The 26,627-nt window shown below is 45.6% G+C and overlaps 1 protein-coding gene and 1 non-coding gene across 3 annotated transcripts in view; one reads left to right on the forward strand and one right to left on the reverse strand.

Annotated features, from left to right (window-relative positions):
• The window catches only part of ARID3B (AT-rich interaction domain 3B), a 50,653-nt gene that overhangs the window by 15,358 nt on the left and 8,668 nt on the right, over positions 1 to 26,627 (forward strand). For both annotated transcript variants that reach the window (XM_043490321.1, XM_043490322.1), the window contains exons 3-4: positions 14,894 to 14,965; positions 15,187 to 15,259. In XM_043490321.1, the coding sequence (XP_043346256.1) occupies positions 14,894 to 14,965; positions 15,187 to 15,259 (145 nt within the window). The remainder of the gene's footprint in view (positions 1 to 14,893; positions 14,966 to 15,186; positions 15,260 to 26,627) is intronic.
• TRNAG-CCC lies at positions 3,290 to 3,362 on the reverse strand. The gene has a single exon. It is a non-coding gene; the product is annotated as a tRNA-Gly (tRNA).

Raw genomic sequence — 26,627 nt, forward strand, 5'->3', positions numbered from 1 at the left:
TTTTGTTTTCTCCTCTGCTGGGGCCCTACAAATTTAGCTGGTTGCCATTGGTTTGGGGTATGTGTATTTGGAGTCTACATCTGTACCTCTACATCCATACTCAGTCGGACACGACTGGGCAACTTACACTCACTCTACCTGAGTGTAGCCTGAGTTTCCATTTTCTTGTAAACCCTCTTTTTCTATGAGGCCCCTCGCAGATGGCAAGGTTCCTTGCTTCTTTTCCAGGTTGGTGGGCAGTTTTTTAGGCTCCACTTCATGGCGGGGGTGGGGGAATGGTGTGGAAGTGTAGTCCTTCCTGGCCTCTAGCTTTATGAATTTATCTCAGCTCTGGTTCCTGGCATGCAGGGGGCCTGTAGCCTGGACTCTTCTCCCTTAGGGGTGATTAAATCCCCAGTCCTCAGCCCTCTGCTTTTAAAAACTATATCTGGGTGCTTTCTCCCTTGAGTCCTTCAACTTCGGTGCCTGCTCACTAGTCTCTCTGATTCCTCCCTTTATTTTTTTTTTTGATTCCTCCCTTTTTGTTTATGACACAGTGGACTCCACTTTCCCTCTTGGTTTCAAGCTTAGCTGTAAGGGGTGTGGGGTGTTAAATTTTATCTAACATTTCTAGTGAGGTTTTCCTTGGAGACGAGAAGGTGGTAGAGTTGCTCTACATCAGATTATTCTCACTCACGATTTTGTTTGCTACTTTGGTTTTTCACTGGTTTTTAATCACTTCAATTTTTTTACCTCTCCTGTGCTGGGGTGTTTGCCTCATTTCAGTGAGTTGTGTGAAGTAGGCCCTGATAATTGCCCCCCTTTACATGTTTGTTTTATTTTACAGGTGAGGAAAGAAGGGGTGAAATGGGCTAGTTGTGGTCTCAGAGTTGGGAGGCTGGGCTGTGAACACAGGTGGTCCAACTTCTGCCTCCATGCCTCTCCTCTTTATTACAGAGAGAGCAGGGCAAACATAATCTTTTCTCAGTTGTTTCATTTTCCTGATTTTTCAAGTAATTCAGATACATTTTAGAAAATATGAAAATTTGTAAGGAAGGGACTTCCCTGGTAGTCCAGTGGCTAAGACTCCACACTCCCAATGCAGGGGGTTCTGGTTCAATCCCAGGTTGGAAAACTAGATCCCACATGACGCAGTTAAGACCCAGCACAGGCAAATAAATAGATATTTTTAAAAAAAATTTGTATGGCAGAGGCCATCACAATATTGTAGAGTAGTTAATCCTCCAATTAAATAAGTAAATTTTTAAAAATTCATAAAGAAGAAAATATAATCAACCACATAACTTCAGTATAAATGTAACTTTTTTGTATTTGTGTGCTTTTTTTTAAATGCCTGTTAAAGGCATTTTTTTGTTGTTATATTTTTGTGTTCAGCTTTTATTACCTAATAGCCCATGAGCAATTTTTTTTTCCATTTATTTTTATTAGTTGGAGGCTAATTACTTTACAATATTGTAGTGGTTTTTGTCATACATTGACATGAATCAGCCATGGATTTACATGTATTCCCCATCCCAATCCCTGCTCCCACCTCCCTCTCCACCCGATCCCTCGGGTCTTCCCCGTGCACGAGGCCTGAGCACTTGTCTCATGCATCCAGCCTGGGCTGATGATCTGTTTCACCCTAGATAATATACATGTTTTGATGCTGTTCTCTCGAAACATCCCACCCTCGCCTTCTCCCACAGAGTCCAAAAGTCTGTTCTGTACATCTGTGTCTCTTTTTCTGTTTTGCATATAGGGTTATCGTTCCCATCTTTCTAAATTCCATATATATGTGTTAGTGTACTGTATTGGTGTTTATCTTTCTGGCTTACTTCACTCTGTGTAATGGGCTCCAGTTTCATCCATCTCATTAGAACTGTTTCAAATGAATTCTTTTTAATGGCTGAGTAATATTCCATAGTGTATATGTACCACAGCTTCCTTATCCATTCATCTGCTGATGGGCATCTAGGTTGCTTCCATGTCCTGGCTATTATAAACAGTGCTGCGATGAACATTGGGGTGCATGTGTCTCTTTCAGATCTGGTTTCCTCGGTTTGTATGCCCAGGAGTGGGATTGCTGGGTCATATGGCAGTTCTGTTTCCAGCTTTTTAAGGAATCTCCACACTGTTCTCCATAGCGGCTGTACTAGTTTGCATTCCCACCAACAGTGTAAGAGGGTTCCCTTTTCTCCACACCCTCTCCAGCATTTATTGCTTGTAGACCATGAGCAATTTTTATAATTAAAATTTATTTTTAAAGTGTTGTTTTAAAAGTTTTATTTTTATAAAAGATATCACAGAAGTTATATTGACTCAAATAATTTTTAAGATACAGAAACACATAAAGTAAAAGTCAGCCTGACCTTCCACAGGTCATTGTTTGTTCTATACCTTTTCAGAGTATTTTCTCTTCACAAATACATTTACTTGTTTTTAATAGATACAGGAGTTTTACAACTTAGTTTTTTACTCAGTATTATGACTATCTTTTCACGCATGTTTATAAAGACCTATTTATTAGTGTTTTTATAATCATATCTCAGCATTATTGAAGTAATGTTGAATAGATGCTCATGAAAAATAGAAACAATATAGAAAAATACAGTAAAAATGCGTAAAAATGTAGGTTTTTAAAAATATAGTGTCTGGTTGCCTACCTTACTGTCTCCCAACCAATCCTCCTATCCCAAAGGAGGCCACAGTTAGGAATGAATCCGCTTCTATAACTGTTCCTGTGTATTTACCTATTTAGTGTGTGACCACAGAATGTGTGAGAGTATGTGTGTTTAGTATAAATGCAGACTGTGTTTGTAGATGCTGTTTGACCCTTTGTCCTTCTGTCTGTATTGCTGTGGTAGGCTAGATTAAATATTCTAGAAGTTAGAATCTGCTCAGTCTGCAGGTATATGTATATGACTGTCTTTTCTTATGTTTACTTGCCTTTTGTATTTGTGCTGTGACTTACCCTGCCTTTGCTCATTTTTCTTTCTTTTTTTACCTGGGAAAAACACAGGATTTACTCTGACACACTTTAAAGTCTATAGTTCATATTATTAGCTCTAAGCTGAGTGTTGTACAGCAGAGCTTTGGAACTTTTCCATCTTGGATGACAAACTTATACCCATTAAGCTTCCTGTTTCTTAACCTCCCACCCCCACCCCAGGCCCTGGTAACCACCATTCTACTTTTTCCTTTCTTTTCTTGAGGTTTATTCATTTTACTTATTTGGCTGTGCCACATCATTGTTGCAGCATGAGGGATCTTTAATTGCAGCATGTGAACTTTTAGTTGTGGTATCTAGTTCCCTGACCAGGAATCAAACCTGGGATCTCTGCATTGGGAGCACAGAGTCTTAACCACTGGACCACCAAGGAAGTTCCCACCATTCTACTTTCTTCTTCACTGAGTTTACCTTAGATACTGCATACAAATGGAATCACACAGTATTTGTCCTTCTTTGAGTGGTTTATTTCACTTTATTTATGCTTATTTACATTTTGGTTGAAATGATTTTTTTTGTGCATGGTGTAAAATAAGAATCCATTTCTTAAATGTGGATATCCAGTTTTCCCAGCACCATTTGTTGAAGGGACTGTCCTTTCCCCATTGTGTATTCTTGGCATCCTGTCAAAAATCAGTTGATCATATGTGCATGGGTTTATTTCTGGGCTCTGCATTCTGTTCTCTTGGTCTATATGTCTGTCTTTATGCTAGTACCATACTATTTTATTACTGTAGCTTTGTAATATGTTTTGTATTCAGGATGTCTGAGTCCTCAGCTTTGTTTGTCTTTCTCAGGATTGTTTTAGCTATTGGGGTCCTTTGTGGTTTCAAAGAATTTTAGAATTGTTTTTTCTTTTTGTATTAATATATGTCCTTGGGATTTTGGTCAGGGTTGCATTAAATATGTAGATCACTTTTGGGTAGCATGGACATTCTATAATATTAAGTTCTTCCAATCCATGAACACAGGATGTATTTCCATTTATCTGTATCTCCTTTGTTTTCATTCAGTAATGTTTTGTAGTTTTCAGTGTACAAATCTTTAATCTCTTTAGTAAGATTCATTTTAGGTATTTTGTTGTGTGATCATTTGCAAAAGTAAATGAGATTGCTTTTCTTAATTTCTTTCTCAGGTTGTTTGTTGTTAATGTACAGAAACAAAACTGATTTTTGTATGTTGATTGTGTATCCTATAACTTTCTAGAATTCATTTATTAGATCTAACAGTTTATTAGTGTGTTGTATGTGTGGAATCTTTAAAGGTTTCTATTGATTCATATAAGTGCATGTCATCTGCCAACAGAGGTAATGTTATTTTTTTCCTTTCCAGTTTGGATGCCTGTTTACTTCTTTTTCTTGCCTAATTGTTCTGGTTAGGGCTTCCAGTACTATGTTGAATAGAAGTAGTAAGGGTATGCATCATTGCCTTGTTCCTGATCTTAGAGAAAGAGCTGTTAGTTTTTCATCATTGAGCAGGATGTTAGCTAGAGACTTGTCATATATGGCCTTTAAAATGTTGAAACCATTCCTTCTTTTCCTAGTTGAGTATTTTTATCATGGAAGGGTGTTAAATTGTGTCAGTTTCTTTTTCTGCATCTCTTGAGATAATCGTGTGATTTTTATCCTTTGTTCAGTTAAAGTGGAATGGCACATTGATTAATTTTTGGTATGTTGAATCATCCTTGCATTCCAGGGATCAATCCTACTTGATCATGCTGTTAAGTGGATGGCACATTGATTAATTTTTGGTATGTTGAATCATCCTTGCATTCCAGGCATCAATCCTACTTGATCATGCTGTGTGATCCTTTTAATGTGCTCTCGAATGTGGTTTGCTAGTAGTTTATTAAGGATTTTACATCTATATTCATCGGATAGTTCTGTTGCAGTGGCTTTTTCTGGCTTTGGTATCAGGGTAGTACTGGCCTCATAAAATGAGTTTAGAAGTATTCCCTCCTCTTCAATTTTTGGGAAGAGTTTGGGAAGGATTGATGTTTTAATTTTCTAAATGTTTGGTAGATTTTACTTGTAAGGCTGTCCCTTCCAGGGCTTCTCTTTGTTGTGAGGTTTTTGATTACTGATTCAGTCTCCTTACTAATTATAGGTCTCTTCAGATTTTTCTGTTTCTTCATGATTTAGTCTTGGTACGTTGTAAGTTTCTGGAGAGGTATCCATTTCTTCTAGATTATCCAGTTTGCTTGCATATTATCATTCACGGTAGGCTCTTATAATCCTTTTTATTTCGGTGGCATTGTTGTGATGTCTGCTGTTTCATTTCTGAATATGTCTTCTCTTTTTTTCTTAATTTAACTGAAAAGGTTTGTCAATTTTGTTTATCTTAAAAAAAAAAAAACCCGTTAGTTTCATTGATGTCTTTCTGTTCTCCGTTTTGTTTATTTCTGCCCTAATCTTTATTATTTCCTTCCTTCTGCTAACTTTGGGCTGAGTTTGTTCTTCTTTTTCTGGCTCCTTGAAGTATAGTTAGGTTGTTTGTTTGACATCTTTCTTACTTTTTAATGTAGGTGTTTGTTACAACTATAAGCTTCTCTCCTAGTACTGCTCTTGCTGCATTCCATGAGTTTTGTTATGTTGTATTTATGTTGCCTTTACTTGTTTTTTTCTATTCTGTTATCTTTTCTTACTGATCTGTAGTAGCTCTTTTGCATAGACCCTTGTCTTTGTGTTTCAAGTGTTTTTCTCAGTTGTTGGCTTTTCAGCTTAATTATAGTTCTTTCATTGAGTAGTTTAAATTTTTGATGTTGCTAAACCTCATTGACTTTTCCCTTTATGATTTCTGTTATACTTAAAAAGGCCCTCCCATCTCCCAAGATTATAAAATATATATGTTGTTATTGTTGTATTTTTATATGTGTATCTTAACTCCATCTAGAATTAATGGAAAGGATGTGAAGTAGGGATTGAACTCTTTTAAAAAGCTGTGTTAAATGGCTGCACAATGTTCTGTCATATGGAGAGAATTTTCACATGTTCCCTGTTCCCTCACTGTCACACTGTTAGGCTACTGTAATTTTTTATTATAAATAAAGATGTACCGTATTTTTAGTTGCTGCTTTTAGGTAGATTCATAGAACAGAACTACACAGTCAGGAGGAAACTAAGAAAGCAAGGCAGTTACCAGCAGGGACTTGAAGGTGCACGGCCTGCATTAGTTTCTCAACTCCACACTCTTGGATCACTTGGCAGCCTTCTTCAAGTCACTTACTTCCTCATGTCTTCCTTGTGCCTTGGTTTTCTCATTTGAAAAATAAGGATAGTAATAGTACCTACCTCAGAGCATTGTGCTGAGGTTTAAATGTTTAATGCACATAAAACACTGGAATAGGGCCTGGGTAAGCAGTTATTATTAGTTGTTATTGCTGCTGCTGTTTTTATTGACATAGGCATTTTGAGGCAAGTGACTTTCAGAAAAGGTGCTGGTGTTTTAATATTTTCCTATGGGAATCTAGGAGATCCCATTGCCCGAATCCCTTCTTATCACTGAATGTTATCATTTTTTAAGGCTTGTCTAATTGAATGTATGAACAAACTTCTTTTTTGCTGGCCCGGGATGGAGGGGGGACTACAGTCTCTTCTGTTATCTTCCTGAACTTTAAATTGTTTTCTCTAAAAATGGCTTATATTGCCTTTTAGTTCCCTTTTATGGAGTTGTCCTTTAAAACTGGAAGTTCACCTGCTTTTCAGTATGTGATTCCCGCCCCGCCGCCCCCCCCCCCCACGCCAAATTCATCACTTAGCCCATAGTAACTCTCCGAAGTTCATTCCTTTGGCTTCATTTTCAGGTACTGATGTTCATTTGAGCCCCTTCTATCTGCCAGGCCCTGTGCCGGGGGCACAGGCCTCTCAGAGGAGTAAGTTACCGCCTGTATGAGAGAGACTCAGCCTGGGAGAGGTGGCAGGCAGCACGGGGGCGGCTGGCATCAGAGTTGGAATGTGTGCGCCACAGTGCCATCCGCGTGTGGAGCGGGGTGGGAGTGGGGTGGGAGAAGCCCAGGAGAAGCTCTCAGATTGTCCGTGGGGTTGACTTGTAAACATAATGCAACTATTCTGCCTGAGGAGACTTGCTCTGTAGAATCCCAAACTTGAAGGAAGGTTTTTTTTTTTAACTTTATGAAATAATTCATCATAGCATTTTTTAAAAAATTTGTTCTTTCTATACATTTAAAATATGTAGTTTGAAAAAAAACTGCAAAACCTTTCTGAAGCACGGACTCCGGGCCGCTTTCTTGACCTCTTCAGGTCTCAGGTGAGGTGGTGTCCCACTCGGCTCTCCTGCTCTGACTTCCTGAGCGCTGCTGTGGGAAGGGATGTCAGCAACCGTTCCGGACGGTCAGGTGGTTGGTAGCTGACGGGGTGAATAAGCTGTGCTGCCAACTCAAATACTGCACACAAAAGGAGCTGGAACTTTCCTGTGGGGTGCTCAGACTTAGCCTTGTCTGGGCCACTTCACTCTTCGCCATAGAGGTGTCTTCATCCCCAAGAGTGCATTGGAGTTTTTCTTCCTCCTTTTTGTGGGAACACCCCTTTTCTGGGCAGTCTTTTTGATTATGGCATGAAAGTGTGATTATATGCCTAGATGGAACAGAAGGACTGCAACCCTCTCTCCCTTCCTCCACACTTCCCCCTTTCTGCTGCTTAATCAGAAAAAGGGTCCCTTGGCTCTTTTTCCAAGCCACCGAGTTTGAATTGACCTTTGTTGCTAGTAAGAACTAGGGGAGCACTTTCTGGTTCCTGCTAAAGTTACCTGATCGCGGAAGGTGTGCATCTGATAATTATAACACTAGTGCTTCCAAGGCCTGAGCCACTGAGCTAAGAGCAGTAATCCTGATCTTATCAGTAGGGTTTTGTAGTCCAACAGTGTTGCTTCTAACAGTATCTGTTTTACTTCCTGGGGCTCCCCTCTCCTTCAGGATTCTCCTATAATCCTGCCCATTACCCCTTTGTGCATGTCTCATTACCTCTTGGGATCAGTTAAAACTGGTGGGAGGGCAGAGGTGTTTTTTCTTTTCTTCCTCTGGAGATCTGGGAATTGGACATTAAACATTACAACATTATCCACTTGTCCAGTAGTAGATAGTCACAAGTGTTACGCGTAATACCTACAGAGACACAGGCATAGCAAAGAAAAGGTAGTCCATGTGTTGCTTATTTTAAAAAAAGAACAGTGCTAACAGCAGTATTCAGCCGGAATACTTTTGTTACACTTTATATTTCAAAGTTACTAACTGATATCCTTGAGCTTGGGATCAGCCCTTTGAAGACTACCCATGGAGCTGACTGTGAGGTTCAGGTCCCAGGAATTTGCCCAGATCTGAACGTGGGTGGGATTCAGAATCTATTAGGTATAGAGTAGACAGAAAGGGAACACATTACTGTTGTGTTGCTTTCAGAGAACACTCAAGAATCTCTGTAAAGCTATAGTGTGTGTGATGGCGTTCTAAGGACAGCATCTTATAGGTTTCAGAATATGGGGAGCTTAAATGAAGAGCTAGTAACTTAGCCTCTGTGCTTTAAAACTGAAGGAAAGGGTTAACTCTTGCCTTGGGGAAGAGTGAGGAATGGGAACTAAAATTGCTTTGGACATCTGAGCTGTGCTTTAATAAGATATTCCAGGTGGTCAAGGAGTAATCCTAAAATAGCCTAGATACTTAATTGCTTTTAAAGTCAGGCGCTCCTGTCTCTGGGGAGGCACAGCTCTAAGGAATGCAGTGCTGGCTCCTAAGGTCTTAGAGGCGTGGTCTGGTTGGGCTTTTTTTTTTTTTTCTTTTTACCCCTTCTTCTTCTTCCAAATCCCCAGTGAAAAAGCCCAAGGTACCTTTCTTGGGTCAGGAGACGCTGGTTAAATGTCTCTCTTCTCACTGGAAGTTTGGCAATAAGCCTTTGGCCCTGCTGCTGCCAGCTGCTATATCCTGGCTTCCTCCAGGGCTGTTGGGTTGTTCTTGTCACCTGTAACACACCCCCAGAGACAGTGGGCTGTTTTCATTAGCGCTCCAAGGCGTCCTGCTTGATCCCCCTGCCTGGCGTCTCTCCGTTTTCATTGGAACTGACTTTTCTCACGTTAAGATTCAGATTCATCCTTCTCGTCCTTTTTCATCCCCTCCATCCAGCCCTAATTGGTTCTCTGACTGGGCTGCTCTCAGGACAGTCATTTCTCCCTGGTTCTGCTGCTCTCCCCACCCCCAACCCAGACTCCCAGTGTGGCCAGCCCCAGCGCCGGCTTTCCCTCTCAGGTTTTCACTGTTGTTTATGAAAGTAATGTGTTGGCCTTGTGAGTCATTACCGAGAAACACTAAAAATACGTTTTATTAAGTGAAGAGTCATATTGCTGTCTTACCTGAAACACTAAATATTGTGATTGTATCAGTTCATTAAATTACTCAGTAATTTTAGTGCAGTCTGAATTTTCTTTGTTGCAGGGATGGGTGGGGAGGAGAAGCAAGTGTTGGGTCATGGCAGATGATTCAGATGTTAATCTAGAGAAAATACACAGTTTTTAAAATCATCTCGCTCTCTTTCTCTCCATTAGACTCTAACCTCCAAGAAGTCAGAGGTTCTTATCTGTCTTGTTCTCTTCCCCTCAGAACCTTTCACAGTATCTCATATATCCTGGTGATCCAGTGTTCATATGTGAATGAATATAATGAAAAAATTGGAAAGTGAAAATCTCCCATAATTTCAGTCCGATTAGATGCCTACAGACATTTGTATGTGTATATCATGCATTTTCCAACAAAAGTGGATCATTAAAATCAGCTAAAGCACTGATTTAATCATCTATTTTTCTGTTCAGAAAACATCCACGGCCTCCCAGCTCTTCACATTTCGGAGCTTAAATTTCCTTCTGGTATTCAAGGCATCTCACAGCCTCTTTCCACCTTAACTATTCAGACTTGCATCCTCCCTGCCAAAACATGCCTTGTTTATCCCCCACTCCATGCTCATTGAGACTGTAAACCTCTCAGCCCTTTCTTCCAGGCCAGCTTCATCTCCACCTCTGAGCCTCCTCCTTCCTTCCAGCTCCCTGGCACTTTGTGTTTGGGTACTTCGGCTTGCTCTGTATATTAAATGCTGCGTGTGTTTAGCTTGTTTTTCCAGCTCTGTGGTAGAAGACCAGTGTGGGAACCACTCTGGGGGAAGTGGTGGTTCTCCTCAGCAGCCTGCACAGCTCCCTTAAGTGGGGCAGGTGCTCAGGAAAGTGAATGTCGTAGGCTCTTTGCCTCTCCTAGGGGCCCCACCTCACGTTGGATTCCCCACCATGACATACCAGACCGACAGTCCTCTGGGGACAGGAAGCAGCCCACGTCCTGAGAAGGCCCACTCCATTACTGGGCCGTTCTGATTGTTGGAAAAGTCTTTCTTGTAATCAACCTGAAATCTTCTCCCGGTTAACTTCTGCTTGGTGACTCTAGTTCTGCCCTCTGGGGCTTTAGAGGGAAAAGGGGGAAAAAAAGACAAGCCCGCTTCCTCTTCCACAAGGCAGCCTTTTCGATTTTCAAGGATGATGAATATATTTCCCCTTCCAGGGTTGAGGTGTTGACGAGGCACTATTTAAATTTTGAGTGGCAGTTAGACTAGACTCTGATTGGTTATTTTTTTCAAGGCCTTTTACAAGCAGGTTGGGAGTGCTAGGTGCCATATTCTTTCAGTCCCCTTAGAGCAATCCCCACCTCTCTCTCTCTCTCTCTCAGAGAGGAAAGTGGGTGGCTCCTCTTAGCCAGGATATTCTGTTTGGAAGGTAGTGGTAAAAGGTGAGCTGTTCTTACTCTGGTACCATCAGTAGTCCCAGATAAGTCTCTTGGGCAAGTGCTGTGGGAGGGCTGGTTTTGTTTGGCTGCACCTGCCAGATGAAACCAATGAGAAGAATTAGGGAGTAAAAGAATCTCCTGTTGATAGAGCCGCCCAGGGCCAAGCAAGACCTGGCATTTGTAGGCATTCTGCGTACAGAGAACATTATTCTTCATCTCCTCCCTCCATGCCTCCCTGAAGTCCCACCTTGACTGTTCTTTGCACCCACGAGGAAGTGTGGTGGTGTACCAGAGAGACAGGCAGATCTGGGCTTCAATGCTGATGCTGCCACTGAGAAGCTCTGAGACTGCAGGCCAGGTAACTAACTTGGTCTGTGAGCCATTGTTTTCCCATCTCCAAATAACCCCCTCTCCATTGTGGAATTAAGGGAGAAATCGCTTGGTTAGCTCCAGGTCCGGCCCCGGTTACACAGAAGATGTGCGGACACTAGCTTCCTGCTCTGCTTTCTTCTTTCTCCAGCTTTCTTTCACAACCAATTTTGAGAGATTTATAGGCAAAACACTCTGTGGCCTCCCTGGGGGAAATGAGCTGAATGTGGGTCTGGTAGGGAAAGCTAGCCTTAGGTGGGTATTTGGGAACAAACTGTCAGTTTCCTGTGAGCTCCTGGTGAGATCAAAGCCGGTAAAGTGAGCCCTCAAGTAGGGGAGGCTGAGAAGGTCGTAAATGGCAGCGAGCGGCCACTCTGGCTACTGTTGCTTCCGCACGTTTCTGGGCTGTTGAATCCTGACTGCCTGCTGCCCACAGGGAACAAAGCCTCTTCCCCGGCTGCTCAACTGCATGTGGCGACCCTTCAACTGAAATGGTTTACTTGGGGACCCCTCTTGATCTTTATTGAGCTGACTCTTCGGGGGTATATTTTCTCCACATTTGCTTCTACCATTCCCTGTGTTCCTCCACCACTAGCTGCTGTCAGCCACATTCTGCATTCGAGAAATTCAATCATTTCCGAGCTGAAAATTTCCCAGCAGCCACACCCATACCCTGTTGATAGGTAGAAACCTCCTGTACATAAACTTGAAGTGCACAAGCGAGCTGTGTTTTGCAGCCGTTGAGCAGAGTTAAGAACCAAGAAAATAACTTCTGAAGCCTGTAATCCTCCTAATGAAAGGAGGAGGGGAAGACAGAAGCTGTGGGGTTGGAGGTTCCATGGAGGAGCCCCTCCCTGTCTCTCAGCAGATGAGTCAGGGCTTTCTATGTGCTGGGGGCCAGGGATACCCTGACAGGATGCTTACAGACTGGGCACAGGCAGGGGCCTAATAACCAGAACACGAGGCGACACTGCCCAGAGGAGAATGACTGTGGGCAGAGGCTTCCCAGAGCCAGACCAGACCGTGAAGGACAGGCAGGGCTTAGGAAGTACCCTCACCTCAGCCAGAAAATCCTGTGAATCAAGGTGGAAGTTTAACTGTCTCAAGACAGAGCAATGCAGAGAGAGTGGATGTGTCCCCAACAGCCCCAACTGAATATTTTCAATTATATAATGGTCCAGTTTTGCCTTGGACAAAATAAAACACCTCCACTCCCGGGCAGCTCTTTTCCTGTGTTTCCTTTAAACACTAATGGACATTCCTGTCTGAGGAATGGGTCAAACAGGGGGATTGCTCATAAGAATGTCGTATCCTGTTTCTGCCCGGTTCTGACAAGCCTCCCTGTCCTCTCTGGTCACCATCCTAGTGCATTTCAGGGTAAAATCACAGCTCAAAGCAGATTTTGAACCTGAGTGGTTCTTGGTGGGCCATGACTAATCCACAGTCTGACTGTCCTGGTTCTTGGACTGTCCTGTGACTCGGGCAGAGCTGGTGAAAACCAGCAGTCACGACGTCTCCATCCTGCAAGGCCTTCTCCTCTGTTCCCAGAGCCAAACCCTCACACTCAGGTGTTTATTTTCACACATAGTCACACCCGCTGGTGGCACTGGCACTGGCATGCTTGTTTTTACACTCCCTTCCTGCTGCGGAAAGCCCTGTCTGAGATTCTAGGCTGTGGATTCCTTCCTCTCCACCCAGCTGAGTGTTAAATAGCTTCTGAGTGAGCATTCAGAGTGCCTCGAGGTTACTGTGATTAGCAAAAAAAGAAACTGTTTTTCCCTCTCTCTTGGTGACTGATAGAGAAAGAATCCTCCTGTGAGCAGAATCAGCTTCAGATCTCCAGCTAGAGAGTTGGGAATTGAGCTGCCACGGTAAACAGCTGACATAACAGAAGCTGCAATGATCCCCCATTAAATGTCTTTCAGCTGATAGGGGCTCCCGGGATAATTGACTTTCCAGCAGGAATTACTGGCTCAAACGAAATCACTGGGCATTAGGGTGACCTGCTGCAGCCTTTGAAAGGGGACTGTAACTCTGTCTGGTTTTGCTGACCTGACAGGCATAATTCATCTTGATTATTCATTGTGCTAGTTGCCACCAGATGACACCAGGTTTCTGTTGACTGTAATTACAGCGTGGGTTTTAGCTTTTTTTTTTTTTTTTGAAACAGTGTTCCACTCGGTTGTTGGCCTCCCTGAGCTGAAGGTGCTGTAAGAAGGTTTCTACAGCGTCTGCCTGGGGAGATGATGTGAGCACAGCCAGATAGCGTTTCCTGAGCACTTCCTTACGCACGTCTTGCAGTAGATAAGCAGGGAAACAATTTGATGGAGCCTGTTTCATGTCAACTGACAGGGTGTCACTTCTTCCTGGTTATCCTTAACCTGGTGTGTGGTAAATTGCTGTTCTCACAAAGTGGGCCTGCAGCTCAGCCCACTCCCCAGCCCCAGATGCCCTCCCCAGCCAGCGGGGTGGTACACTGCGCTTGTGCATGTGGGCACCTTGGCCCTGGAGGAGAGAAGAGAGAGGATGGTCTCTGTGCCCAGTGCCATCCCTGGCTCCTTCATTGATAGGTGGGACGAGGTGAACGGGCGACTTCTGCTCTGACATTTCATCCTCTCCACTGGCAGAGGGCCTTTCGGACGCTCCTATGTGGTATACGTGTCTATATTTTTTTCTTTTTGAAGAGGTGCTTAATTGGTTCAAATAATTAGCTAATGCCTTTTAACAATGATTATAGTTGATGACATATTCACCGGAGCCTTAAAATTGTCAGGCAATGTGCTGTGTGCTACAGGTACTGAGATGAAGAAGACGCTTTGCTTTCAAGGAGCTTACAGTATGTGGGGATGACAAATAATTCCAAAATAATATGTCAGATTCTAAGCTCAAGATGAACAGAGAGTGCTTCCAGGGAACTTGTGCATCCGGGTATGAAGGGAAGCTCCCTCTAGAAGATGATGACTGATTTGAGAAAAAAGAGTTACTCAACTGAATAAAAGCAGGAAGCAGATTTCAAGAACATAAACAAAAGCATATTTGCCATTTCCTCCCAATCAGTTGAATGGTGTTGGTTTGACCTAATCAATTAAATTAGGATTAGGTTTTCATTACTTCTCTAATGAAAATGAACTTCACCCTAATGGAACAGTCTCTCTGTATCTTGGGAGTAATCTCAGGCCCTGGGGGCCCTCATATCACTGGGTAGTTCTGATCACTAGAGTTAGGTCTTCTGGTGGTGAGGCTTGGCTGAGCGACCACAAGATCTTCAAGATCTTCATCTTGCTCCCTTTGACCCCTTATCTTCCACTGAAGTGTTGTGCGCGAGGCCAGGCTGGGTATCTTCACAACATACCGTATAATTTACAGGCACACCATAAAACATACAAACATATGTCACACTGAACCTACAGAAAAATGGTTCACCTCAGAGCTATGGCTTCCAGAACATCAACTAGGGATGAACCAGTTCTCAAAGCTAGGCCTTTGTGTCCCCTCTTCCAGGGTTATCAGGTATAAGTAACACCCACTCCCCTCCAGCAGATGAAGATGATTCTTCCTCCTGACTCCCTCTGGTTTTGGAACCATAATTGAAAGCAAAAAACCAAGATGTCCCTTTTAGGGGGACAGAGGCGGTTACTCAAGCAGTCAGTCTTTCAGTGTGAGCCAGGAGAGCACAGTTGCTCAGGGTCCCCCTCTACACCCTAAAAGACTGCCTTGCCCCCTTACTCCCTGCCTACTGCCTTCTGACCTCTTGCTTTGTTCCCCTTTAGAATGGTGGTTTGACCTGGAGTGATGATGCAGATGGAGGCCGGGGAAGAGAGATCTCTCGTGATTTTGCCAAGGTCTGTAATGTTTCCTTTGTGATAACAGAAGGGGCCGTTCTGCAGTGGGTTATTCTATCTGCTTCCCAAGGAATGAGGATAGAAGTGGCCTGTGAGTCACATCTGTAGTCATTTAGATGGTTATGTATTGCTATTGTAAGACTTCCTACATAAGATGGAATTTATTTTCACTGTGGTGTGTTTTTGTTTTTTTCTTTTTTTTGGTGGGTTTGGGATTGCAGCTGTATGAACTGGACAGTGACCCGGAGAGGAAAGAGTTCCTGGATGACCTCTTCGTCTTTATGCAGAAGAGGGGTGAGTGTGCACCCTACTCATCATTTCAATTCACTGAATATTTATTGAGTGCCTACTGTGTGCACGTCACTCTTAGCCATCCTCCCTGTGGAGTGCCAGCATCTTAGCCCAGGAGGACAAGAGCCATTTATTGCCAGTTGGTCCCACACTTAGCTGAATAATTGGCAGTCAAGTTGAAGAGGGCAGAGAGGGCCTGGGTAGAAAATGAATGGAATGATCATCCAAATTCGGTCCTGCTTTATTCTTGTCACTGTTCTGATTAACTGGTCTCTGGAGTCATTTCAAATTCAAATACACTTTTTTTCTTAGCCTTATAGTAGGTAGTCCTGGACATCACTTAAAACTCATATATGGGGCTTCCTGCTGGTGCATCTGGCTTAATAGAGACTTAGAATGGCCAGTGAAAAAATTGAAAAAATGGAGGCCCTCCAGGATGTGTTGGGAGGATTCTGAAATGATCCAAAAGAAGGAAAAGCTAACTCTTTTTTCCTTATCCATTGGCTCTTTGATTTTTGTATCCACTGGCTTGGTTGGGGTGCTCCTGCAGTTTAACTGTAGGGCACATGGGCATCCACTTTACGGTGCCTTACCGCTTCTGGTCTTTCTCCCCTTCTCATTCTCCTGCACCCACCCACCCCCAACCATCTCCACTTGGGACCATGGCATGTCTCAGTCTTGAGCCCACAGTGACTCAACTTCCTGGCTTTGTATTCTGTCACAGCAATGGGTTCACCAGCTGGCAGCCCTCAGGAAGCATGGTCAGAACCCCAGCCTCTCTAGGAGATAATTCTCGGCAACCTGGGTAGCGGCATCTTCTTCATCCTCAGGACAAAGCCTTAGGGGAACTGCTCCTGCCAGCATGTTCCCTGGGACCCTGCCTGATCATGTAGCCCTTGGTTTCTGTGTCAGCTCCTTTACTGAGACCTGGGAATGAAGTCCTCTTTATTGTAGGTGGGGCTGTAATGACGGCCTCCAGCAATGAAAGATCCTGATTTAACTCCTTCTTCCCTCTCTCCCGCTCCCTCTCCCCACCAACCTCATCCCTCTTTCTCTCCCCCTCCTTCCAAAGTCTCATTGCCTTCTTAGCAGTGTGCCTATTACCGCTGGTTTGCTTACAAAGGCAATCGAAAGTTTTGAGTCTGGGTTTCCCCTCATCCAAGCCTATCAAAGCAGTCTAAGCAGCTCTAATTAGTTTACTCCTCCAACTGTTATCTGGAGCTGCATGTGTCAGTAAAAAACAAGAATATAATCCTGAAAGATAATGTGACTCGCAGCAATGAAACTCCCTGGTTGCCCTGAGAGAGAGAAATCCACTTAATACTTTGGTCTCCCCTTCCAATTACCTTTTAATTATTTACAAGCTCCGCAAGCCCAGCTGGTGCAAACCCAGGAGCTGATCTCGTCTCAGAGGGGCTGCTATAGCAATATAGATTTTAATCAGCAGTGTGCTTCCACTGCTTTAGATTCTGCTTTATTGTTTTTCTCCCTTCCCAGAAGGATTTTTAAAGGAAAATGGAAGTTATATCAGCCTAGCCAAGAGTGAAGAGCCATAATTGTTTGTTTACTACTCTGTGTCCCCAACAGACGAGGATCTCCTTGAGGACAGCCACTTTGTCATTTCTGTGTGTCCCCAGTGCCAGCACAGGGCCAGACCTGGGGGCAGGGATCGGGAGGAGCCCTGCTCAGGACACATTTTCTGTCGGAACAGTCCTGTTGGTTTTCCTAACTCAGCTGCCCCAGTGGTGGTGGTGGTGGGGAGCCTCCCCTCGCCCAGCCCACCCCCAGTTAGCTGCCTGTGATTGGAGGTCAGCAGTACAGAGGGATGCATGCTGAGTGTCCTGCTATTGCACAGCGCCGGGGCTGCCAGACTGCCGTCTAGTCTATTCCAGAGTGAACCCAAAGCAGAAGTGACTCTCTTTGATCCTGTCTATTTACAGTTATTCAGGCCCTGAGTAAATCTTTTTTCTTTCTTCAGCACTTATGTTCGGTATTTCACTATTTGCTGATATCAACAATAGAAGGGAAACAGTTGAGTCAGTTTTGCTACTTGTTAATTACTCTAGTATACGGTTTCTCAGCCTCAGCATATTGATTTTGGGGACTAGATAGTCCTTTGTCGGTGGGGGGGGGAGGGGGGAGGGGCTCCTCCCCTGTCTTGATAACCAAAAATGTCTGCAGATATTATAAATGTCCCCTGGGGGGACAAAAGTGTCCCTCTGTTTAGAACCACTGCCATAGAAGGGTAGGAAAGAAGTTGAAGATCAAAACTTTTCTCTGCAGAGAAACTCTTCAGGGAAATCATCTTAGCTCCATTCAGAGAGCAGTACCTGAGGGTGGCAGGGCCTGTGTCTGGCAATGGGAGGAACTTCCCGCCTGTAGCTGAGGGCCAGACGAGTGGGCGCTGGTCGCCATCCAAGGCTGGGGTGTAGAGACCTGAGAGTTGCTGTAGCCCCGGCAGGGGAAGAGTGGAGGCAGAAATGCAGAGGTATATATGTGGTCCAGACATGGCTGGAAGAACCCTTGTCTGGCCTAGATGAATCAGGTGGCATCAGATTGTGAAGAGCTGCGTTTATCCCAGAAGGTAACTCTCCAGTCTGTGACATAGCCGAGTTATTGAAGGGACACCCGGGGAGTGTCATCAGAGCTGTGCTTTCAGGAAGCTCGCTGTGGCAGTCAGTGTGTAGCTGGGCTGAGAGGGAAGACTGAGGCAAGGAGCCTGTGGAGCTTAGGTTGTTCCCTTTAAAATCAGTGATCTCCTCCCTGGAAGACTCATGTCTGATGACCTAAATTTAGAATGAGTGGTTCAAGGGGACTGGGAGCAGTTTGCGCTTCTAGCCATATGAAGCTTGCTGTCTTTCTTCTTTGCAGAATGGTGAGACCTAGGGCCCCTAGACATTTGTGAGTTATTTGTCATTCCAAATTGGAGTCTGGGGCACTCAGGAGCCCACTCGTGTTAGCTGGCTGGGTGCAAGGAAGAGCCTTGGCAGTGCGTCAGCAGCTCATCCTCCAGAGCTAAGATAAAGGATAAGCAGTTGATTTTAAAGGAGCCCCGGAAAGCAGCCAGAGTCTGAAAGGCCCAGTGGTGCCCACCTGGGCCGTGAGTGGGCTGGACAGCTTTGACACAGAAGCTATACCACAGAGGAAGTGGCCCGGGCTCCAGGGGAGGTGGCACCCAGCCCGTGGCCTCGAATGACTGCAGCTGCAGGTGATAAAACGGCTGTGCAGTGGGAGAGGGGCCTGGCCATAACTGCTGCTTTGTGCTGGGTCTCTCCAGCTTGTTAACATGTTTGGGTGAATTGACTGCAGCAGATGGGCCTTTCAACTTGAGGCACCTTGGTTTCTAGGCCAGACTGGGTGACTTGCACCCTCGTGATCCCTCCTCCCCGCCCCCAGCAGAGAAACCTACCCCAGAAGGCACTTGAGAAGAGGCTGAGACAGTGCCCAGTCAGGCACCTGTGTCCTGCCTGCCTCGGAACGGCTGCTGCAGCCTGTGGGGAGGCATGGGGACTGAGGCAGGTGAAGCTGGGGCTAGCATCCATCCTGAGCAAATCCTTCCTCTTCTTATCTCTAAAAAGAGAAGGTTTTGGTTAGAGTCAATCTGGAAGTTTTTTCCAAGTTCTCTGTTGTGTATTATGTGTCCGTGGTTGTGTCTGTTGAGCTGTGAGCAAACAGTGAGCCACCCGCAATAACCAAAACAGAAGAAAAGCCCCTTGAGCAGTTTTCTATTAAAACAGTTGTGTAAAAACTACACCAGGGAGCCCCACCCCCACTCCCCCTCCAGCCAAACCAGATGTTTCATTCCCTTCCTTGCAGAATCATGTGTTTCTTCTTTTGCTGAGGGAAGCCAAACTGAACTAAACAAGTTTCTTTTGCTTGTGCTTCCCACACAGACGTTTCTATAGAAAGATGGGTTAGATTTCAAAACTCTGATGCCCCCTTTTCCTCACCTTTTGCCATATGTACATGCAGGTGTGGGTATGTGTGTAAAACACATACATATACCTTTTTTTGTCAAAAAAAAAAAAAAAGGCAAACATTTGTAAACAAAATTCTTTGACTAATTTAATTCACTGTGGGTGATTTCTGAGGTGTTGTTTATTCCCTGGTAGATTTTCCAGGGGATCCTGTGGGCAAGGCGGGCAGGTGCTGATTTGGAAGTCTCATAAGCAAAGGCTTATGAACATTCTTCCTTCATCAGTGAGGAAGAAGAGCTTCTTGTCTTGTTCCCCAGGCAGCGAAGCAGAAGTATGATTTCATCAAAGAGGAGGAAGATGATTTTGCTGTTAATTTTATTATTGTTACCCTGTGTACTTTACAGAACCCTTTCAACCCATTATCTGATCTGCTGTTCCGCATAGCTCCACCTCTGTGGGATAGAGAGAGCAAAGGTTATCACAGGAGCCAGCCCCCAGGTTAGATGACCCCCGTGAGGCCACAGAGCTGCTTTAGCACATGGTTTCCTCATCCTCAGGCCGGGATTCTTTCTCTCACCCACACTGCCCTGGAGAAACTTGGCCCCTAGCACCAGCAGCTCCATCACTTTCCACTGGGGCAGTGGACAAGCCTCTGCTGTCCTTCAGCCTTCTAAACCCCGCAGGGACTGTGGCCCACCTGCACAGGTCAGGGCCCGGGAGGGTCTGACAGCATCTAGCTGATAAACATGGGGCACAGGTCTTCATGCAAGAAGAGTGTTCATCTCAAGGTAAGACAGCCTGTCTCTCAGGGAAGGGCAGATGTGACGGGTCACAGTGGCACAGAGGCTGCCGTCTGTCAAGGCAGGATTGGGGGGCCGGGAAAAGCCCTAACAGTAGCCTCATGGGCCCCCTAACTAAGCGCCCACAAGCGAGGATCTCTCCTCCAGCCCCTGTCCCAGCTTGCCACAGCAGACAGAAGACCTGCTTGGTCACATGGAAGACAAGTTTTGTCAGGACTTCACGGGAGAACTGCTGTCCCTCCCCCACCAGTTCTGTTCAAGGCTGCACACTGACCTTGGTTTTCCCAAATGGATTGTTGGATCTGTTTTTGATGTGTATATACAAAGAATTTACTGTGGGAAAAGGGCTTGGTCTGCCTCAAAGTGCAATTTGAGTGTTTTTCCTTCTGTTGTGTGCTTATCTATCCATCTCAGGCAAGGAAATGTTCGTGACATATATTGCTTTGCCTCTTGGTGGAGGGAGTTCCTCGTATATTCTTTGTACCTTAAATGGTCTGTGCCATGGACACTCTTCCTGATAGACTAAAATATGTTTGTCTTTGTCAGATAAAATAGGCTTTGGGGTTTCATTTTCCAACTTTATCCCCAAATCAAAGTCCAAAATACAAATCTTTGTCTCAGGATTAATCCTTTGTTTCAGGCCAGGTCTTTTTCTTTCCCCAGGTGGTAGCTGATGTTCTAGTGCTAGGGTTCCCTTCCCCTCCCACTGTTTTTTTTTTTTTTTTGGCTCTCCCGGATCTTCATTGCTACGTGTGGGCTTTCTCTAGTTGTAGCAAGCAGGGGCTGCTCTGTAATTGCAGTGCGCTGGCTGCTTATTACGATGGTTTCTCTTGTTGCGGAGCACACGCTTTGGGGCATACAGGCTTCAGTAGTTGAGGCTCTCAGGTTCTAGAGCACCAGCATTAGTCTTGGCACACGGCGTAGCTGCCCCAAGGCATGTGGGATCTTCCTGGACCAGGGATTGAACCTGTGTCCCCTGCGTTGCAAAGTGGATTCTTAACCACTGGACCACCAGGGAAGCCCCATGTCCCCACTTCTAAATACCTTATTACTAACCAGTTATCCATGATAATGGAAAGAGATCCCTGGTTTTTGAAAGGCATGATTAATTTGAATAGCTCATTATTGTCTTTAAATTCAGCCTCTTCCCCTTCAAAATCATTTATTGGTACTTTTAGCACTTGGTAAAATTGGGTTGAGGGCTTCCCTGATAGCTCAGTTGGTAAAGAATCTGCCTGCAATGCTGGAGACCGCGGTTTGATTCCTGGGTCAGGAAGATCCACTGGAGAAGGGATAGGCTACCCACTTCAGTATTCTTGGGCTTCCCTTGTGGCTCAGCTGATAAAGAATCTGCCTGCAATGTGGGAACCCTGGGTTCAATCCCTGGGTTGGGAAGATCTCCTGGAGAAGGGAAAGGCTACCCACTAGCCTGGAGAATTCCATGGACTGATAGTTTGGCCTCCTTTGTTCCAAAGTGAGCCAGTATTCAGCAGACCGTCCAAGGATTGGTATAGCGAAAGTCTGAAGCGAGAGGTTGACCTGCTTACACTGTGGGAACATCTACTAGGTCTTGAGAGGCTAGAGGCACAGATGGGCAATGGAAGCTCAGACAGCCATGCATGCTCAGGGAGAATGGCCTTGAGTTGTTGGGCCTCTCCCCAGTCACCCCTCCACCCTTCTCTTGGACTCTCAGGCCGGTCTGTTAATCAGCAGCAGGCAAAGCAAAGAAGACCTGATGGTCCACCTCCTTCTAACTCCTTCGTTTTCTTCTCTGAGCGTAGTTTTTATGGGAGGAAACAGCACCACCATAGCCCTAATTTTATCATCGGCCATAGTAGAGTACAAGACTGCATGTGCTATTAAACTTCACCTAAAGCAGTTGGTCTGAGCAAGAGTATCAAGAAGGGTAATGGGTCTGAAATTAGCCTCTCAGGTTGTGGTGCCTGCAGAACTCCATTCATTGCTGGTGGGACTATAAATGGGCATCACTACTGGAAATCTGTTCAGTGGTGTTTACTAAAGCTAAATGAATGCCAACCCTATTACCCAGCAGTTAAACCTCCAGGTGTATCCCCAGTGGAAATGAAAGCTCTGGTTCACTAAAAGACACACGCAAGAGTATTCATAGCAACACCATTCATTATAGGCAAAAATGGGAAAGAACTGAAACGTCTATCAGTAGTAAAATGGACAACTAAATGGTGGCATAGTCCTCTAGTGGAATAAATACCACACAGCAATAACAAAGAATGAATTACTGTTGTACACAGCTGGATGGCTCTCACAGGCCTAATGTGTAACACAGGAAGCCATTCCCAGAAAACTACGTATACTGCATTCTTTGGTTTGTGTAAAGTTCAAGAAAATCACCTATAGTGATACAGGATAATGATTACCTCTGAGTGGGGTGGGGAGTAGGTATTGATTGGGAAGGATAATGGAAGAGTTTTCTGGAGTGCTGGAAATGTTCTGTATTTTGCTGTGAGCAACGGATAGTGGGGTGTACACAGCAAAAAAGATCTGGTGTGCTGTATCCTTAAGATACTCATCTAGGTTCTAGGCACTAGGCCTTGTGTCAGGCAGGCCTCCTCAGTGAGAGATCGTGGTAGAGGGCTGAAGGGTACGTGTAGGACCAGTATCCGGATATCCGCACATCCTTGCTCGGCCCTGACTGGTAGAACAGTCAGCTCCACACTACATGGCACACCACCTCACCCTGCTGCCTAGTTTCCCAGTGGGAAATAGTTTCTACATTAGCAAGTCAGGGGGAGAACACCACCAGTGATTCCCCTACTTGTTCTTGGGGAGCAAGGCTAGAGCTGGGCAGGAATTAATATGCAGCAGGAGGCTTGCCTGCCCCTCTGCGTTCCCGCTTAACTGGGGACTTAACTCCTCCAGGCTCCCAGCTCTCTTGACATGCTGTGGAAATGATTAATGATCTTGTTCAAAGTCAGGAAAAGCAGCGAGGGTCCTGGGCAGGGCCACGCCCTGGGTCCTGGGCTCTCACCCCTGACCAGTAGGCAGGAAGGCAGCCATGCGCCTTCTGTCCTGGGGCAGCTCCGTCCTGGGTCCCTGCCCCTGATTACTTCTGGTCATCCCTGGAATGTGCCCACTCTCTGTAGTGGGGAGGAAGTGGTCCTCCCCTAACATGCCCACCATGCTCAAGGAGACCATCTCCCCGCTCTGCTCTCACCCCTACTCTGCTGTGTCTCCACAGGCTCAGCAGGGAGGCGAGCCAAGGACCGGAGCAGGTTTTGTTTGGCTCCGTCTGCGCTGAGGGCTGAGGGCTCCGGATAGCAGCACCAGTGCCAGTGCCCAGCGGCATTCCCACCTCCAAGGGTTAAAGCCCCCGGAGCCCCCAACAGCTTCCCTGGGTCCCAGCCTCATAAAAGCCTTTTCCGCATCTCCCTAGGGCTGCGTCAGGCTCCCTGGCTGAAATCTGATAAGGGGCCTCTTTGTTGGAACTGTCAGTCTCCTTTATTGAGGAGGGAACTGGAGACCAGCGGCATTTCTTGGGGTACAGATAAGGCCCTGGATTGCTGTCAGAGGGACCATGATTAATTACCCTCAATCCAAGCTCCTGCTTTGATAGCAGTGACTGACAGCCCACAGGGTTTCCCGCAACATGCTCCCGCCCTCTCTGGGAGGTGTAACAGGGTGGGGGGGTGCGGGGATTCGGCCCCCTGCAGGGCCAATGCTGGTGACCACTGCAGAGAGTGCTCTGCAGTGGCTGCTGGCCTCCTTCCTGGCTCTCTGCAGGTTGCTTTGGCTTTTATTGGGGACTGAGGCCTGCTGTCTCTCAGGTGAAGAGGCTCTTTAGAGTATAATGTAATCCATTCCACAGGGTAGGCCAAAATGTCCCCCATTTCCTCCCAAGGCTGGGGGAAGAGGCATTGCTTATGGACTTGAACTTCGAGTTTTTATTCCTAGACTCATAGGACTTTAGAGCTGGAAGTCATCTAGTCCAAATTCCCTGCTTCAGCCAGACAGGGAAACTGAGGCCTAGAATATGTCAATCCCCCACCCCCACCCCCCAGTATGATGTTTTTGGGTTTTTTTCTTGTTCAGGGAGGGAAACTCAGCTATAGGTCTTCTCCCCCTCTTTTCGTAGTTGAGTCTCCTTGGGACACAGGAGATGGCTACTAGGCCCACCAAGTACAGGGCAGACCCCAGAGCCAGACTGGCCTGAGGACCCTGCTTGTCTCTCAGTTGTCGAAATAATCAAAGCCAGGGCAGGTTTTGTGTCCGGATTGGCTGCTTAATGTGAGAAAGCCATGATGTCATCTAAAGTTGGCTTGCAGGATACGGTCAGCTTTGTTTCTGGTGGGACTGAGGGGCCCACCTGCTCTGGACGCTACTTTTAGGGGTTTTGTGGAGGGCCATCCATGAGGAGGAAAACACCTGTTCCTCTTACCCGCCGATTCCTGGAACTGTGGTGCCTGGCCAGGCAGTAGGGGCCCCTCTGAGAGAAATCGTGACCCCCGCGTGCCCAGAGTGGGGCTGGGTGGCCGAGCAGCCCTGGTGTAGAGGAGAGGTCACTCTGGGGACTCAGAATGCCACTTTGCTCCTAATTCATCTTCTCAGGTCCTGTATCTGCCCGTTTCCACCTGTTTCCCATGCCCCTGAGCAACTCCCAGCCTAATGCAGTCACTTGCTATGTGACTATAAAGAGGCGAATTTTTAATGACATTTCCACATCTATGATGTTGTTGTCTTTGAAAGAAGTCATCTCGAATGACTAGACATTTAGTCCAGTGACTGCTTTGAGGGAATCTATAATTCCTCCCTGGGGAGTTGCCTTCAGAGGCAGTTTGAGCCACACGAGGAAATCTGTCATGCTTTATGGCCACACCTCATCTTCACACAAAATCAGTATAAACCGCCTGCTTACTTTGTCCTATTTTCCTGGCTTGTTTCCTTGAATGACTGTTTCTAAAAGTAAAACACAGCAATCCTGTGTTTTACTTACCTCTGACAGCAATCCAGGGCCTTATCTGTACCCCAAGACCTTATATTTGAAGGTCTACCACCTTGGAGAGAATCAAATGAAAATAATATAAACTCTGAAAGCTATTTGCAAGTGGAGTTCCAAAGCCATGTGGTAGCAGGCTCTCTAAGGAGACATTTCTGAAGGACGGCACACCCTCATCTGGGCAAGCCCAGCTTGGTGGTCACTCACTCAGCCATGCCTGTTCTGTGTACATCTCAGACCCAGCCACCTTCACCGCTTTAACACTTGTCTCCCCTTCTCTGTGGCCCCACTGAAGGACTTCATGGTTTCTTTACCTCCTCAAAATCTCCAGCTCTCCAGCCATTCCCATGCTGCTGCTCCTCTTAATGTAGGACTCAGACGCCAAGGGCTGAACCGCTAGAGTCCTCACTTCCCTAGTCTGTTTAATAAAGGTCGTGACACTCATGAACCTGCCAGTATCCGAGAAGAGAGGATGACTTCTCTTCAGGGCTGTCAGCATTAGACACTTACAGATAGTGACAGACCCGGGCGGGCACACTGCTGACAGGAAGAAAATGCATTTAATATTCCCCGTTGGGTTAGCACAGAGCTGGTTGCTTTGACTCTGAGAAGCCCATTGTTTGTTTAATCTACATGGTAGTTTCACTTATTAAACTTTATAATATTCAAGACATGATGAAGGAAAAAAGAGTCCCTGCTTTCATGGAGCTTACAATCCTCCTGGGATACCAGATGAGCATAAGTGAAATATGTGTAATTATTTGTGGAACTTGTAGTGGTTATAATAGAAATTCAAAGAGGAAAGAAATACATTCGAACCAAGGTAGTTAGAAAATTATTCCTGGAGAGAGCGAACATTGAAGGCCTGTATAAGAAGGATTTGGGCACATGATTTTAGAGTTGATGAAGAGGAAGAGTAAAACCCAAAAAATAGAGGAGAAAGAAGTTGGGTTGTGGGGTGAGGGTGAGCAGACCCAGCTGATTGAGTGAGAGTAAGTTATTGGGATGTGCTTGAAACACATCATACATAATCTTCTAAGTTGGGGCATCCCTGGTGGCTTAGATGGTAAAGAAGCTGCCTGCAATGCAGGAGACCAAGGTTCAATCCCTGGGTTGGGGAGATCCCCTGGGGGAGGGAATGCAACCCACTCTAGTATTCTTGCCTGGAGAATTCCATGGACAGAGGAGCCTGGTGAGCTATAGTCCATGGGGTCGCAAAGAGTCAGACACAAGTCAGCAAATAACACATGCACAATCTTCTAAGGAGTGTTCGGGAACCTGAGTCATGATATTGAACACGTGAGGTGGGCTGGGTTGGCAATAAGAGTCATTGTGGGTTTTTTAAACTAGGAAGTGAGTAATGGGGTGAAAGTGGTGTTTTCATCAGATTGTCTGGCAGTAGCATGCAGGTTGAGCGTGTGGATTCAAGGTTGCTGGGGCATCTAATGGGGAGCCAGTGAGGGCCTGGCCCAGGGTGATGGCTGTAGAGAGCAAGTGAGCTTTGAAAGGTGCCTCAGAGGAGGAATCGGTGAGCCTCCAGACAAATTAAAGGTGGAGGAGAGAGAAGAGGAGCAGTCTCCTTGTGAGGTTCCTGCCTAAGGCCTCTCAGAGCAATGGTGTTGCTGGATGAAGAGGCAGGGATGGGAAAAGGGAGCTCGCCTAGTGGATGAAGGGGAGCTGAG

The sequence above is a fragment of the Cervus canadensis genome, chromosome 17 (assembly GCF_019320065.1).
Source record: "Cervus canadensis isolate Bull #8, Minnesota chromosome 17, ASM1932006v1, whole genome shotgun sequence".
NCBI classification, from domain to species: domain Eukaryota; kingdom Metazoa; phylum Chordata; class Mammalia; order Artiodactyla; family Cervidae; genus Cervus; species Cervus canadensis.